This window comes from Ruditapes philippinarum, unplaced genomic scaffold (assembly GCF_026571515.1).
Source record: "Ruditapes philippinarum isolate M1 unplaced genomic scaffold, ASM2657151v2 ctg8847_1_1_1_1, whole genome shotgun sequence".
Lineage (NCBI taxonomy): Eukaryota > Metazoa > Mollusca > Bivalvia > Venerida > Veneridae > Ruditapes > Ruditapes philippinarum.
Genome location: NW_026851780.1, coordinates 49,557 through 64,135, shown reverse-complemented (window position 1 = coordinate 64,135; position 14,579 = coordinate 49,557). Strand labels below are relative to the sequence as shown.

The window sequence follows — 14,579 nt, the reverse complement described above, 5'->3', positions numbered from 1 at the left end:
ATATATCATTACTTTAAACTTAAAGAGAAGTTTCTTAAAAAGATATCAATAGCATAAATATTTGTTTTAATTTACAGCATTAAAACAAGTAGATTTTTTACAAAATAGCATCCTAATTAGAGTTATTTCAACAGGTAAAAACAAATTTGACAATAACAAAATTTTACAACATATACTTTATAACAATGGAATATAGCAGGTTTGACTAACATTTTAAACTTATAAACATCATTTACATATGAAGCAAACTGTCATTTTAATAAACTAAAACTGCTAAAAATCCATTAATTTCAAGCTGATCCATTTCTTGTGTTTGTGGGTTTGTGTACACTATTGTTATTATTGTTAGAGTTGTGCTATATTTCTGCTCTGTTTCATTGATGGTGTCATCCATTACCCTCGATTTGGTTTTTCACATCTGCTTAATATAAAACTTCCATACTGTATACCCAATCAGATCTGAAAAGAAGAAAGAAATCTTTAATGTCAAAAGACAATCATAAGAAACAAAATATTTTTAATTAAATACATGTCATGTGTAATAATCAATATGCAACCCTCACTCTTCCAGACACTTGAACCTATAACCTGGTGGTTCATGGGGCCATTAGCCTTTGTCACAGTAGAGCAGGCCAGCTGTGCATGTTCCGTGGTGTCTAACAAAGTCCTCAACTGTTGGCAGCTCAATTTTTGAGTTTATTTTTTAATTTACCTAAACTTTGAACTAGCGGTTCTAAATTCAAAGCAAGGAATATCTTTCTCACAAGTTGAGCAGGTAAAGTGCTATTTAAAACAGACTTGTCATGCTTTCATCTTGTACCTGATTCTTGCAAAATTAATGGATTTAACATTATCTGCAACTTCTTTTAAAATAGCCAACCTATATTTAGACATAAGGTCAGTCAGGAAATATGTACTTTATTTGCATTATCAGGGCCTGCAAAATTTGATTTCGGATTGTCAATTTAGTAAGCTCTTTTCTTATACATGTAGTATACAAAAGAACACATTTCCTTTTTAAAACAACTTGTTGAAAATAATAGCCAACCTATATATAGACGAAAGGGGCGGGAAATATACACTTTACTTGTATATAATGGCTTACTGCCTAATATCCTGAAATAAGTTATACATTTGACATTTAAGACCAACCTCCATAAGTACCAGACTGTACCATTTGGTGTTGGAATTAGTTTTGGAAATGATTTACTTACCTAAAAATCCTAAGATCCACAAATAAGCAATTTGTTTTGTAAGTGGATAGTTGATAGTTTCATTATCAAACTTAACAGTAACCAGAAGTTCTTTGATGACAATTGCTTAATTCATCCACGATTGTCTACCAAACTTGTTTGGCTCTCTGGAATATAGATATTAACTCTTACATGTAAGATTAACACAATGTGATACATCAGTATTTGATACAATATATTCAGAATTACCTGTCACAGATTTTAACACATTATTTTTTTGTTCATACCTCTGCAGATGATCCACCTAACTGACTTTCCTGGAAAACTAACTAGTAATTACCAATTTCTATGTAAGTGATCTACTACTTCTAAATGATTTTTAAATCAGCAGTTAGAGAGAAAATGTTGAACTATAAACCCTGGATTATTTATTAAATGCTCTCCCAATTGAGCTAAGCAGGCGGACCAGAGCTTCCTGCAACAAACAGTTGTAACTCACATTAAATAAAAGAAATTCAACCATTTCCATATAATTATCATACAAGTATATATCATATGCATGCAACCTAGTTTAAGCTTTTCATTTTATTTATTTATTCTGCTTTGGTTCTAAGTCACACAAACACAGTATAGGTCATATGGCAACTTTCCAACTTTACTGATGAAAGGAGACCCCAAATGCCCTTCTGTGCATTTTTTCAGGCACAAACAGGCACCTGATTAGAACCACCGAGGTTCAGTGAGCTAGCTGGATGGCTTCCTCCCATAAAAGAACCCAAAAGTCTCTGCTGCGATTCAAAGCTGTGAGATACAAGTGATTTAAAGACAATTACCATTTGAACAATTATCTTAAAAATTATAATAATGAACATACACTGACGGGCAAAAGAAACGTCCCATTCCTATTTGATGTCCGATTTTTCAGCATTCGTGATTTAGAATTACAAAAACTTATTTTCATCTGCAAATTTGAATATTTTTAATTAAAACAAGATTGCATTTGTGAAAATGCTATGCCACCGCATTAATACAACACTAAATAGTAGTGTAGATATAGATTTTTTTTTGTTTCTATAGAATTGAAAATTGTCATATTGCATAGTCCCTAACCTATCTTATTCTTATAACAGATTAGTGGTTAAATCTATTGCAAGCAATCCATAAGTCCCCTGCCGGTTAGAACCCAAGCAACATTCTGAAGGGCCATATGCCATTCACAAATGTTTCAATTTTTCTCTATTTTAAATAAATTTGTTGGAAAAGTTCTTTAAAAGTGATCACAGAAAACAGTTTTTATGAACAGACAGACGGACCGAATGACACTCTAAAGATTATATTTGAAACATCCCTGTTACCAAAATATAACATTTTTTAAAAGCAAAATTCTTAAAGAGGAGATAATAGATGAAATAAAGATGCAATTTCATAAAAACTTTTCAGCTCTTTTTGACTAATCACAAATATTGTTATATTTGCCATGTTTTAAGCCTATTTGTTGCTATGGCAACCATTTTATTCAAAACAGGAAGAAAATATCAAGACATGCATAATTTCCAGACTGCCATCTACCCATATGTCAAGTTTCATAAAAATATTTCCAGTACTTTTTGCGTTATCACTGGATCCAGTCTATGTGTAAAATTTGCCATATTTTCAGTCTATTTGTTGCCATAGCAACCAGAAATTTCAACATAGGAAGAAAAGAAAAAGACGTGCATAATCTACAGACTGCCATCTATCCATATTTTAAGTTTCATAAAAATATTTCCAGTACTTTTTGGGTTATCACTGGATCCAGTTTATGTTTAAAATTTGCCATATTTTCAATCTATTTGTTGCCATAGCAACCAGAATTTTCAACACAGGAAGAAAAGAGAGAAAAAAACGTGCATAATCTCCATACAGCCATCTATCCATATATCAAGTTTCATAAAAATATTTTCAGCATTTTTTGCGTTATCACGGGATCCAATTTTATGGATGGACGTACTGACGGACGGACAGACAGACGGACGGAGGATAAACCTAAAGTCCCCTGGGGACTAATAAAAGATCAGAGTAGGAATATATCAATGCAGTTGAGTCTATCGAATTTGGTGGTGAAGGTCATATTTCACACAGCCTAAATTTCATGACTAAATCAAAGGACAACACAGTAAGACACTTTGTCAAAATCTAGGTCAGCTGAGTCATCAAAGTTCACTTTATATTTTAATATGTGCACATGGTTCAAATTTCATAGCTGTACATCAAAGGACAAGAAAGTAGGTCACATCATCAAAATCTAGGTCACCTGATATCAAAGTTCAATTTTACAACGAAAACTGTGCACATGGTCAAAATTTCATTGCTATACATCAAAGGACAAGAAAAAAGGTCACTGTCCCCTTGGGCAAGGCAAAATTTTGAACCAAGGGTTTAATTCAAAACTATCTTGATACAGGTCCACTAAACAACATTTCATGTCAAATATCTAAGCTGTAGCTTTCTCCAATTCATAAAACATTTGTTTTACGGTAGTTTCTGTTTTGACACCAGGGGGAAAATTTGAACAACTTTGGTAGAGGACCTATAGATGATATTATATAGCAAACATCAAAGCTCTAAGCCTTGTACATTCAGACAAGAAGATTTTTATTTTTTTACTATATGTACATAGTGAAAATCAATGACCCCCGGGGAGCGGCCAATTTTGACACCAAGGCTATAATTTGAACAATCTTGGTAGAGGGTCACTACACAAAGTCTCATGCCAAATATCTAACCTCTAGCCTTTGTCAATTCAGAGAAGAAGATTATTCAAGTTTTTACTTTATACATATAAGGAAATCTATCGCCTCTGGGGCAGGGCAATTTTAACACTTATGGTATAATTAAAACAACTTTATTAGAGGACCCATAGGCTGATATTATATACCAAATATCAAAGCTCTAAGCCTTGTACCTTCAGACAAGAAGATTTTTTAATTTTTTACTATATGTACATAGTGAAAATCAATGACCCCCGGGATGGGGCCAATTTTAACCCCAGGGCTATAATTTGTATAATCTTGCTAGAAGTTCACTACACAATGTTTTATGCAAAATACTAACCTCTAGCCTTTGTCAATTTAGAGAAGACGATTTTTTTATTTTTTTACTATATGTACATTGTGAAAATCAATGACCCCCGGGGTGGGGCCAATTTTAACCACAGGGCTATAATTTGTATAATCTTGCTAGAAGTTCACTACACAATGTTTTATGCAAAATATCTAACCTCTAGCCTTTGTCAATTTAGAGAAGACGATTTTTAAAGTTTTTACTATATACATATAAGGAAAACCTATGACCCCCGGGGCGGGGCTAATTTTGACACAAGAGGCAAAATTTCAACAAGTTTGGTAGAGTACCTAAAGGTGATATCATATAACAAATATTAAAGGTTAAAGGCCTTGTACCTTCAGACAATAAGATTTTTTGATTTTTTACTATATGTACATAGTGAAAATCAATGACCCCGGGGCGGGGCCAATTTTGACTCCAGGGCTATAATTTGAATAATCTTGGTAGAGGTCTACCAGACAATGCCTTATGCAAAATATCTAAGCTCTAGGCCTATTAGGTCTTTACAAGAATATTTTTTAATTTATTCTTATAATTCCTTTTGGTTGCCATGGCTACCAGATTTCTGCATGGAATGAATTTCTTTGAACAACTTTGGAAGCCCTTCATCCAAGAATCAATCCTGCCAAGTTTAATTGAAATTGGACTAGTGGTTTTCACAAGTGGATTTTTTAAGTTCACTATATAATCTATAACACACACACAAACACACACACACAAACACACCCACACACACAAACACACACACAGACACACAGGTGAATCGCTATATGCCACCGCATCGCAGATGCTGCGGTGGCATAAAAACATAATTTTAAATAGACTTGTCGGAGAATTTTCATCTCGAAAATCAGTAGCGCGTGTGTCCACCTCTACTTGCGATAACAGCAGCAAGGCGGCGTCTCATGGAAACGCACAAATTGCCTAGAAGATGACGAGGGATTCTTCCCCACTCCTGGTGCAGCGCCGGCCAAGGCAAAACGCCAATGTTGTTCGCCTGTAGAAAATCCCGGGTGGCAGGTACAGCGTGTGATCACGTATTGTCTTGCTGGTAGACCAGGCTTTGACTTTGGCTGAACATCGGTACAACCACAGGACGACCACAGGACGTAAAACCTAGTTTATGTAACACTTTGCTGTGAGATTACCTTGGCAGACGACACGTTGTGTCTTAAACCTGTATTTTGCTGCCCAGACCATAACTCCGCCCCCTCCGTACGGATTGTTATCCACACGCAATTGTCAACGTAGCGTTCGTGACGTAGCCTGTACACACGGATACGCCCGTCGGCGTTCCATAACTTAAAACGTGACTTGTCGCTGAGCACAAAGTTCTGCCAACGCTGACCGTGATGGTTGCAGTCCCAGATCAGACGTTGATGGCGGTGGCTTAAAGTTAGAACTTAACCACGGTAGGGTCTACGGCAGGTAATCCCGCGTTCCCTTAATCGTTTTCTAAACGTATAATGACTTATTGGGCTACCACGCTTACCGATTACTTAACCCGACGTCGATTCTGCCATCAGAAACCTGTCACGCAAATGACATTGGCGTATGAAATTATTTTGTCTGACAGACGTTACACGTGGCCGATTGGCAAATGTTCCCGTAACTCTAACACGTCGAGCAAGACGCCAAATTGTCGAATTCGAGATGTTAAAATGTCTGGCGACTTGTTCTTGCGTTCGCCCGGAAATAAACATCAGGCTGAATAGAAGCGCACGATTTTTCTTTGCCGTGATTGTTGGTCAATTTACATGTATACAGATTACATTTCACTAAAATTTCAATAGGTATGAGGAAAATAACGCCAAATTCCGTGGGGGCGTTTCTTTTTCCCATCAGTATATTTTATGAACAAAATAATACCTGACTAATTAATACGTTGTAATTCCATCTTATTCCAAATCATTTTTAGTCTACAACAACCTTAATTTCAGCACATTTTAAAAAATCACATCAGAAATTTTCACAAGTGTTTAAACCTACCTAATTTCATGAAAGATTTTTTGTAAAAAAATGTTTGCAGAAAACCTAAGTGATCATATATGATGTTAATATATAACAGAATTTAAGGTAGAAATTCAAGAATTAGAAACCTCCAAAACAAGTCCATTATTGTTTGTTTTTTTGTGAATGGACAATAAATTTTAGCCTTGTAAAACTTGTAATTCATTGTGTGTAACAAAAGATACCATGTAATAGTGGCCCACAAGTGTAAAGAGAGATGTTAAGGCTAAATAGGATTTAATGGTGGGCCATTAGTGTAGGAAGATATTAATGATCAGGTATTTCAACACTAGATAGCATGTAAAAGTGGCCCACCAGTGTAGGTAGGTATTAATAATAAGATATTTCAAGACTAGATAGTTTGTAATAGTGGCCCACCAGTGTAGGTAGGTATTAATGATTAGATATTTAAGACTACATGGTTTGTTATAGTTTCCAACCAGTGTAGGTAGGTATTAATAATCAGGTATTTCAACACTAGATAGTTTGTAATAGTGGCCCACCAGTGTAGGTAGGTATTAATAATAAGATATTTCAAGACTAGATTGTTTGTAATAGTGTCCCGCCACTGTAGATAGGTATTATAAGGAGATATCTTAAAGGTAAATAGGATTTAATAGTGGCCCACCAGTGTAGGTAGGTATTTATAATGAGGTATAGTAAGATTGAATATGATTTAACAGTGGGCCACCAGTTTAGGTAGGTTTTAATAATAATATATTTCAAGACTAGATATTTTGTAATAGTAGCTCACCAGTGTAGGTAGGTATTAAGAATAAGATATTTCAAGACTAGATTGTATATAATAGTGGCCCACAAGTGTAGGTAGGTATTAATAACAAGATATTTCAAGACTACATAGTTTGTAATGGTGGCCCACCAGTGTAGGTAGCTATTTATAATGAGGTATAGTAAGGTTGAATAAGATTGAATAGTTTGCCATCAGTGTAGGTAGGTATTAATGATTAGATATTTCCAGACTAGATCGTTTGTAATAGTAGCCCACCATTGTAGGTAAGTATTTAATATGAGGTATAGTAAGGTTGAATAAGATTTAATAGTGGCCCAGCAGTGTAGGTAGGTATTATAATAAGATATTTCAAGACTAGATTGTTTGTAATAGTGGCCCACCAGTGAATAAAGGAAGGTATTTACAAGAGCCACCGCCGGGCTGGGGCAACGCTCGACTTTTTACTTTCTCTATGAGCAAACAAAGAGCGGTTTGAACAATTCTTAACGTTTCCTTTTTATAAGTTTAATCGGTCTGTCTTGTCACATTAGTTTTGTCTATATATTTTGTATATATAAATGTACTCGTGTTATATATATATAGAAACACGCAATTCGAAAAATAGAAACAAGCAATTCTAAAAATAGTATCACGCAATTCTATAAATGGAAACACGCAATTCTAAAAATAGAAACACGCAATTTTATAAATAGAAACACGCATTTCTAAAAATAGAAACACGCCATTCTAAAAATAGAAACACGCAATTCTAAAAATAGAATTCTATAAATAGAAACAAGCAATTCTAAAAATAGAAACACGCAATTCTAAAAATATAATTCTATAAATAGAAACATGCAATTCTAAAAATAGAAACACGCAACTCTAAAAATAGAAACACGCAATTCTATAAAAAGAAACACGCAATTCTAAAAATAGAAACACGCAATTCTAAAAATAGAAGCACGCAATTCTAAAAATAGAAACAAGCAATTCTATAAATAGAAACACGCAATTCTGTTGTTGTTGTTGTTGTTGATGATGATGATTATGATGCATGTATATATATGTGTGTGTGTGTGTGTATACACGCACAGATCAATTCAGTAATTTAACCTTCAAGGTCAAGGTCATTAATGAGCCCAAGTCAATTTGGGTTTGATAAACAACAAGGTCTTGTCCTTAAGAATGTTCTGTTATAATATGAAGTTGATCCCTTCAATAATAGCAAAGTTACAGCCAGTTATAGCCAAAACAATGAAAATTTCAATTATTTGACCTTCAAAGTCAAGGTCATTAATGAGTGAAGGTGAAGGTCTGTCTGGTTATTTTTAAGGGTTATCCTTGAAGATTATTATGTTCCAGTTTGAAGACAATCCATTCAAAAATAACAAAGTTACAGCCAATAATAGCCCAAAAAATGAAAATTTCAATAATTTGACCTTCAAAGTCAATGTCATTTATGAGTGAAGGTCAAGGTATGTCTGGTTATTTTTAAGGGATAACCTTGAAGATTATTATGTTCAAGTTTGAAGACAATCCATTCAAAAATAACAAAGTTACAGCCAATAATAGCAATAACAAGGAAAATTTGGACTTTTAACCTTGAAGGTCAAGGTCATTTATTGATGAAAGTCAAGGTTAGTGTGGTCTACTGAAAGGTCTTGTCCCAAGGGTTGTTGTTGCCAAGTATGAAGATAATACACCAAGAACTAAAAAAGTTATGATCCAAGTACAAGTTTGCGGACGGCAACGGCATCGGCAACGCCACCGCGACTCTATCAATATCTACTTTTTTACAAAAAAAAAGTCGAGCTAAAAATGAGATATTTCAAGTCTAGATAGTTTGTAAAAGTGGCCCGCCACTAATTTAAAAAATAAGGCATTAATAATAAGAAATTTTAAGACTAAATTGTCTGTAATAGTGGCCCACCAGTGTAGGTAGGTATTATAATAATATATGTTATGGGCTAAATAGGATGTAATGATGGCCCACCAGTGTAGGTAGGTATTAACAATAAGATATTTCAAGACTAGATAGTTTGTAATAGTGGCCCACCAGTGTAGGTAGATATTTATAATGAGATATGTTAAAGTTAAATAAGATTAAATAGTGGCCTATCAATTTATAATAAGATACCAGTGTGTGTTTGTTTGTTTTGGGTTTTACGTCACATCGACACAGTATAGGTCATATCGCGATGTTCCAGCTTTATTGGTGGAGGAAGACCTCAGGTGCCCTTCCCTGCATTATTTAAGGCACGAACGGGCACCTGAGTAGAACCACCGACGTTCCGTAAGCTAGTGTATACCAGTGTATACCAGTGTAAAAAGTGTATACCAGTGTAAAAAGATATTAATGATAAGATATATCAAGATCAGATAGCATGTTATAGTGGCCCACCAGTGTAGGTAGGCATTATTAATTAGATATTTCAAGACTAGATGGTATATAGACGATTCCATAATCAATAATTAGACGGCCGCCATTTTGTTTGTCACGTGACCATCCGCCATTACGGTACTGATTCTGAAAGTCTGTGAATGCCAAGCCAATATTGAAAATCAAAATTTTCGTGAAAAATGAGCGAAAGAGCGGCTATTGGTAAGTTTTTTTATATGGAATATAATATATGAACGTAACAGTAACCAGCTAGTAGCATAGACCTTGAGAATTGACGGTAACTTGGGCATAAATTTAACGATTGTTTACACGGCAAATTTTTGTGTACTCAGTAAACTTCAGTTCAGCCTCCCGAAGTTTTTTTAATCATGTAAAGATATACATGTATAATGAATGGATTTGTTTAGTAAAAGGAAAGTGGTGAGGGATTTATTTAGGTAATTATGAAATAATGATGTTTATTAATGAGTTTGTTTAATTCAGTTTATATCAAATTATGTAGGTGTACGAAGTGTTCGACGCGGACTTGTTAATGGCGTAACTTTTAAATATGATTTCTAAGCGAGTGTTTTCGTTGTTATGTATTACATGTATCATCGTGATCTGGAATCTGTTATAAAGTTTTAGTTGTCATGTTTATTTCTTTTAATACACAGATTTATATCTTGTTAGACATACATGTGGTTTACATGCCATTGATGTTCCCTAAAAAGCATTTTTTCCATTTCTCTTATAGATTTACCTCCAGATGATGCAAAATGGGAAAGAAATAACTCAAAAACCTGGCCAAAGCTTACGTATGAGGACCTGGTCGACTACCTCATCAATGCTAAAGCTTATGATGGAAAGGCTATGAAATCTTTTCGAGCTTTATATGGATATAATTACGTGCAAAACGGTTGGATGGGAGATATTTACTCATTGAAAGTAGACAATATTAACTTCCTAAAAGCAGTGATATCACCAAGTCAGCCCGGTGTTGGGCGTAGAGATTACAGCACATGGGTAGCCGTGTCAGGAACTGAGGACTGTAAAATTGAAACAGGTTTGTGCTCCTGTCCAGCAGGAAAAGGAAGAAGCTGCAGTCATATTTCTGCTGTGATTTATGCAATTACATTAGCTTGGGCAAGTGGAGTTGGAGGCGAAACCTGTACGGATAAGCAACAGGCATGGGGGAAGGGAGTTTCCCAGGTTTTAAATCATAACCAATTAAGTGAAATGAATTTTAGACGACCTAGTCCTTTTGTACTTCAGCAACAAAAAGAAATGACATGCACTGACAATGTACCGAAAACTAAACAATTTATTGATCATAGTGAATTGAAGAAAGATGTAATGGAATCATCCTTAAGGAAATTGTGGGAGTGTAAAGGAACATTACTCAATGCTATTCTAAATGTTCCTGAAGTTGAGCCAAATGTTGATATTGAAATAAGCCACGGTTCACATGAAATTGACTCTTCATCGGCTGTGTGCCAACCGTTACCATGTGAATCATGTAACACATTTTATAACAAAAATGTTAATTTAAGTAATGCAAATATCTATAATCTGGCCATGGAAACAAAGAACCAAAATAATAATCTATGGCAGGACAGCAGAAGACTTAGAATTACGTCAAGTAAAGTGCATGCATTGCCAAAATCCAGCAGAGGGGACCCTAATAAATATGTGACAAACCAAATTTATAATAGATTTAAGGGCTGTGTTGCTACTCGGCATGGCAACAAGTATGAACCTGTGGCTAGGAGTTGGTTTGAGGGCGTGTCGGGAAAGCCAGTTATGAAATGTGGTATAGTTGTTAGCAATGAAGAGCCATACATAGGTGCAAGTCCAAATGGTAAAATTGATGACAACACAATCATTGAAATTAAATGCCCAACAAAACCATTGAAAGACATGATAAACACTGGAAAATACGACGTTGTTTTACAAAATGGACAGTTACATCTGAACCCAAAAGGTAAAAACGGATATTATTGTCAAGTCCAATTAGCCATGTTTTGCACAAAAGCAAGACTTTGCAAGTTTATTGTATGGACAGCAGAGGAACAGGTTGTACTTGATGTACTTTACAATGAGGATTTTATTGAGGAAATTTTACCAAGAGTCAGAAACTTTTATTTTAAACATCTTCTAGTAAGACTAACTGACGAGCATTTATCAGGCCGCTTGAAATTGTCGCCTGAATACAAAAGGTTTTGCAACTGATATGTAAGTATCAAGTTGAGAAGTTGTGACTGTTGTTAAGTACTTGTGGAGATTATTTTTGGACAGTGTTTAACAAACTCTTTGATAGGTTTTGCAAGTGATATGTAAATACATTGTATGTAAAAATTATGTTGAGAAGTTGTTAAGTACTTGTGGAGATTCTTTTCGAAAAAATAATAACATCTCTTGGGAAATTCAATGAATAGGAACAATTAAAACATATAAATTTATTCGAAATAATATTCAACTTCAATTTATGCACAATGTCATTGATGATTATACATTCAGTCAGTTGATAATGGTTATTGGCATATCCAGTCACAAAAGTGAATTGTTTAACAGACAAGTTTAGTATGATAATTATCTATTGTTTATGCATGTTATTTCACTGATTGGTTGATATGTTATTTATTATATTTAACTTATTAAATTTTGATTTTAATCGTTTTCTTCTTCTCCTTCCTTTATGAGAGAGTCCCTCATGTTACACAAGGCCGCAATTACCTTTAGAGTTTTATTCGCTTTTTTTAATGATTTAATATTTTGTTTGGTATTTAACAGTCTATAAGACTTAACTCGCATAATTGCTCTTTCAACATGTATCCTATCTGATGCTATCCTTCTTGAGTCTATTGTCTCTTCTTCAGAGAGTTGGGTTCTTCCTTTCAAAAATGCTGGTATATTTAGTTTAACACGCCTCGCACATAAGTCTTCTGCTATAGTGAAACCCCTATCAGCCATGACTTCATCACCTGGTAATAAATATTCTAAAAATCCACAATTTTTAGTAATGAAATTGTCACTTGCCCTTCCACCATAAAGTGGAGAAATAAACATGATGAATCCATTTGGTGCAATAGCAATTAAAAACTTTGCAGTATTGTGTCTTTTATGTGCTCCATGTTTGTGCTCTAGCTTTTAAGGAAAATGGCCTTTGGATGAAAATTTCAGAACAATCGATAATGCAAGTTGTCTTGGGGAATGAAGTTTTAAAGGAAGATGGAAGTGTCCGTCTTATTGTTTCTCTTGGTAGCCAAACTATACAAGCAGATAAATGCTCCGCCATAATGTCAATCCATGAATGGAAAATATTGCTAGCTAATTGATGCGAAATGTCAAATCTCCTTGCAATATCCCTGAAAGTTAATGCTAATCTCAGTCGCACAAGTACTGATAAAATCTGATCAGGTACACTTAACTTATATGGCAAGTTTTTACCATACTGAGAAAGTGTTGATATTAATGTCATAAACACTGACAAGCTTAGTCCTGTGTAAAATCTCGAATCGGTATCTGTTTTAATGTTGTCTGCTGTAAATTCAGGTACTGAGTGTTGTGTTGATGCATTTCTTTTTTTTCCTTGTACCAGTAATTATAATCAAGTTGAACAATATCTATAGTTTGAGTACTACTGTCAACTAATTTGGGTTTTACATAATTTTTACACAGTGCAGGGTACATGTGGCAGCAAGTTGATTCACATTGATCAGTAAATACACTTTGCTCAATAAAATTTTCATCCAGAGGATTAAGAGGTGTTGCTATTAACTTCTCTTCCCTGGTGCTTTCAAGTTGAATACTGTCCTGACCCGGTTTAACTGGTGTATTGAGGGCCAATGTTCTACGCACAAGTGGTCTTCTACCAGGAGTTTGAACATTTATTGCATATCCCATATGTAATGTTGGCACTGGATTCTCCTTAGTAGGCCGACCATCAATGAAGTGAACAGAACAGACCTGCAGAAAGATAATAAAACTGTATTTATTGCCCATTAAAATTTAAAAAAAATAATCTCAAATTATAAAAGAAAATTTAATTCAGTTTATTATACTGGAAGGATGGTACAAAGAATTGTATGCCTATGTATTGAACTTGCCAGGATTATTTTTTTATCAATTTTAATGTAGATCTACATGACTGAATTGCTAAATCTCATCCTGTAAAGTGTTCGATCAGTATCTTGGACAGAATTTTAAAATAAAGAAACTGATTTCAAATCAACTTTATTAATTATACTTAAACAGTCTGGTTCATGGTATAGACTGTCAGACAGTCACAGTTAAAATACCTTGATGTCTCTTTGTGAAATCTATTTCACAAGGAATATGTTAGAATTTATCTAAAAGATTTATAAACAAACCAGAGATTTTGAAGTAGGATTAAAATCCTTCCGATTTAGTGACTTTAACCAAGCTCTCCTCATTTCTTCATTCTTTGGAATACAGTGGAATTTCTACGGCTCTAAACACGGACAGTCTTCATGTTTCATTCCATGGTCATTGCAGATCGATTTTTTAAATTCTGATAGTTTTTTCTGGTTATTTGTACAACCAAATATTGCTTTCCACCACTCTTTTTATATGACATGTTTGCAAATATGATTGAAATTGTCCGTTGAAATCAATAATACTTCGAAACATTCATAAGTTACCGGCGTCTTTGTTTAGATATTTGCAGTACCGTAATGGCGGCCGTGAAGAGTATTCAGGGGAGATAATCAGGTAAACACTAATTTCTGGAATCGTCTATATAAATAGTGGGACACCCATGTAGGTAGGTATTATAATGAGTCAATGAGATATGTTAAGGCTAAATAGGATTTAATAGTGGGTCACCAGTGTAGCCTAGGTAGGTATTTATCATAATGATAAGATATTTCAAGAAAAGATAGCATGTAATAGTGGCCAACAAGGGCAGGAAGGTATTATAATGAGATACGCTTAGGCTATATTGGATTTAATAGTTGGCCACCAGTGTAGGTATTAATAATTAGATATTTCAAGACTAGATGGTATGTAGGCCACCAGTGTAGATAGGTATTATTAATTATATATTTCAAGGCTATTAAGATAGCAGGTAATAGTGGCCCACAAGTGTAGGTAGGTTTTTTTTTTAAAGACTAGTTGGTATGTAATAGTGGGTCGC

General features: G+C 34.4%; 1 protein-coding gene across 2 annotated transcripts; it reads left to right on the top strand.

The window, feature by feature from the left end:
* Positions 1-8,174: 8,174 nt before the first annotated feature.
* LOC132739331 (uncharacterized) lies at positions 8,175-12,257 on the top strand. 2 transcript variants are annotated; one of them, XM_060727029.1, is made up of 2 exons: positions 8,175-9,643; positions 10,179-12,257. In XM_060727029.1, exons 1-2 carry the CDS (start codon positions 9,622-9,624, stop codon positions 11,651-11,653), a joined length of 1,497 nt encoding a protein of 498 aa, XP_060583012.1. In that variant the 5' UTR covers positions 8,175-9,621; the 3' UTR covers positions 11,654-12,257. The 2 variants fall into 2 exon arrangements, with proteins under 2 accessions (XP_060583012.1, XP_060583020.1); XM_060727037.1 differs by having other exon boundaries at positions 8,178-9,879.
* Positions 12,258-14,579: the final 2,322 nt, after the last annotated feature.

Excerpts from the sequence above, each read along its gene's own strand:
- LOC132739331 (XM_060727029.1), top strand. The coding sequence starts at position 9,622 with ATGAGCGAAAGAGCGGCTATTG. Across the intron at positions 9,644-10,178 it reads GAGCGAAAGAGCGGCTATTG|ATTTACCTCCAGATGATGCA; the intron begins GTAAGTTTTTTT and ends TTTCTCTTATAG.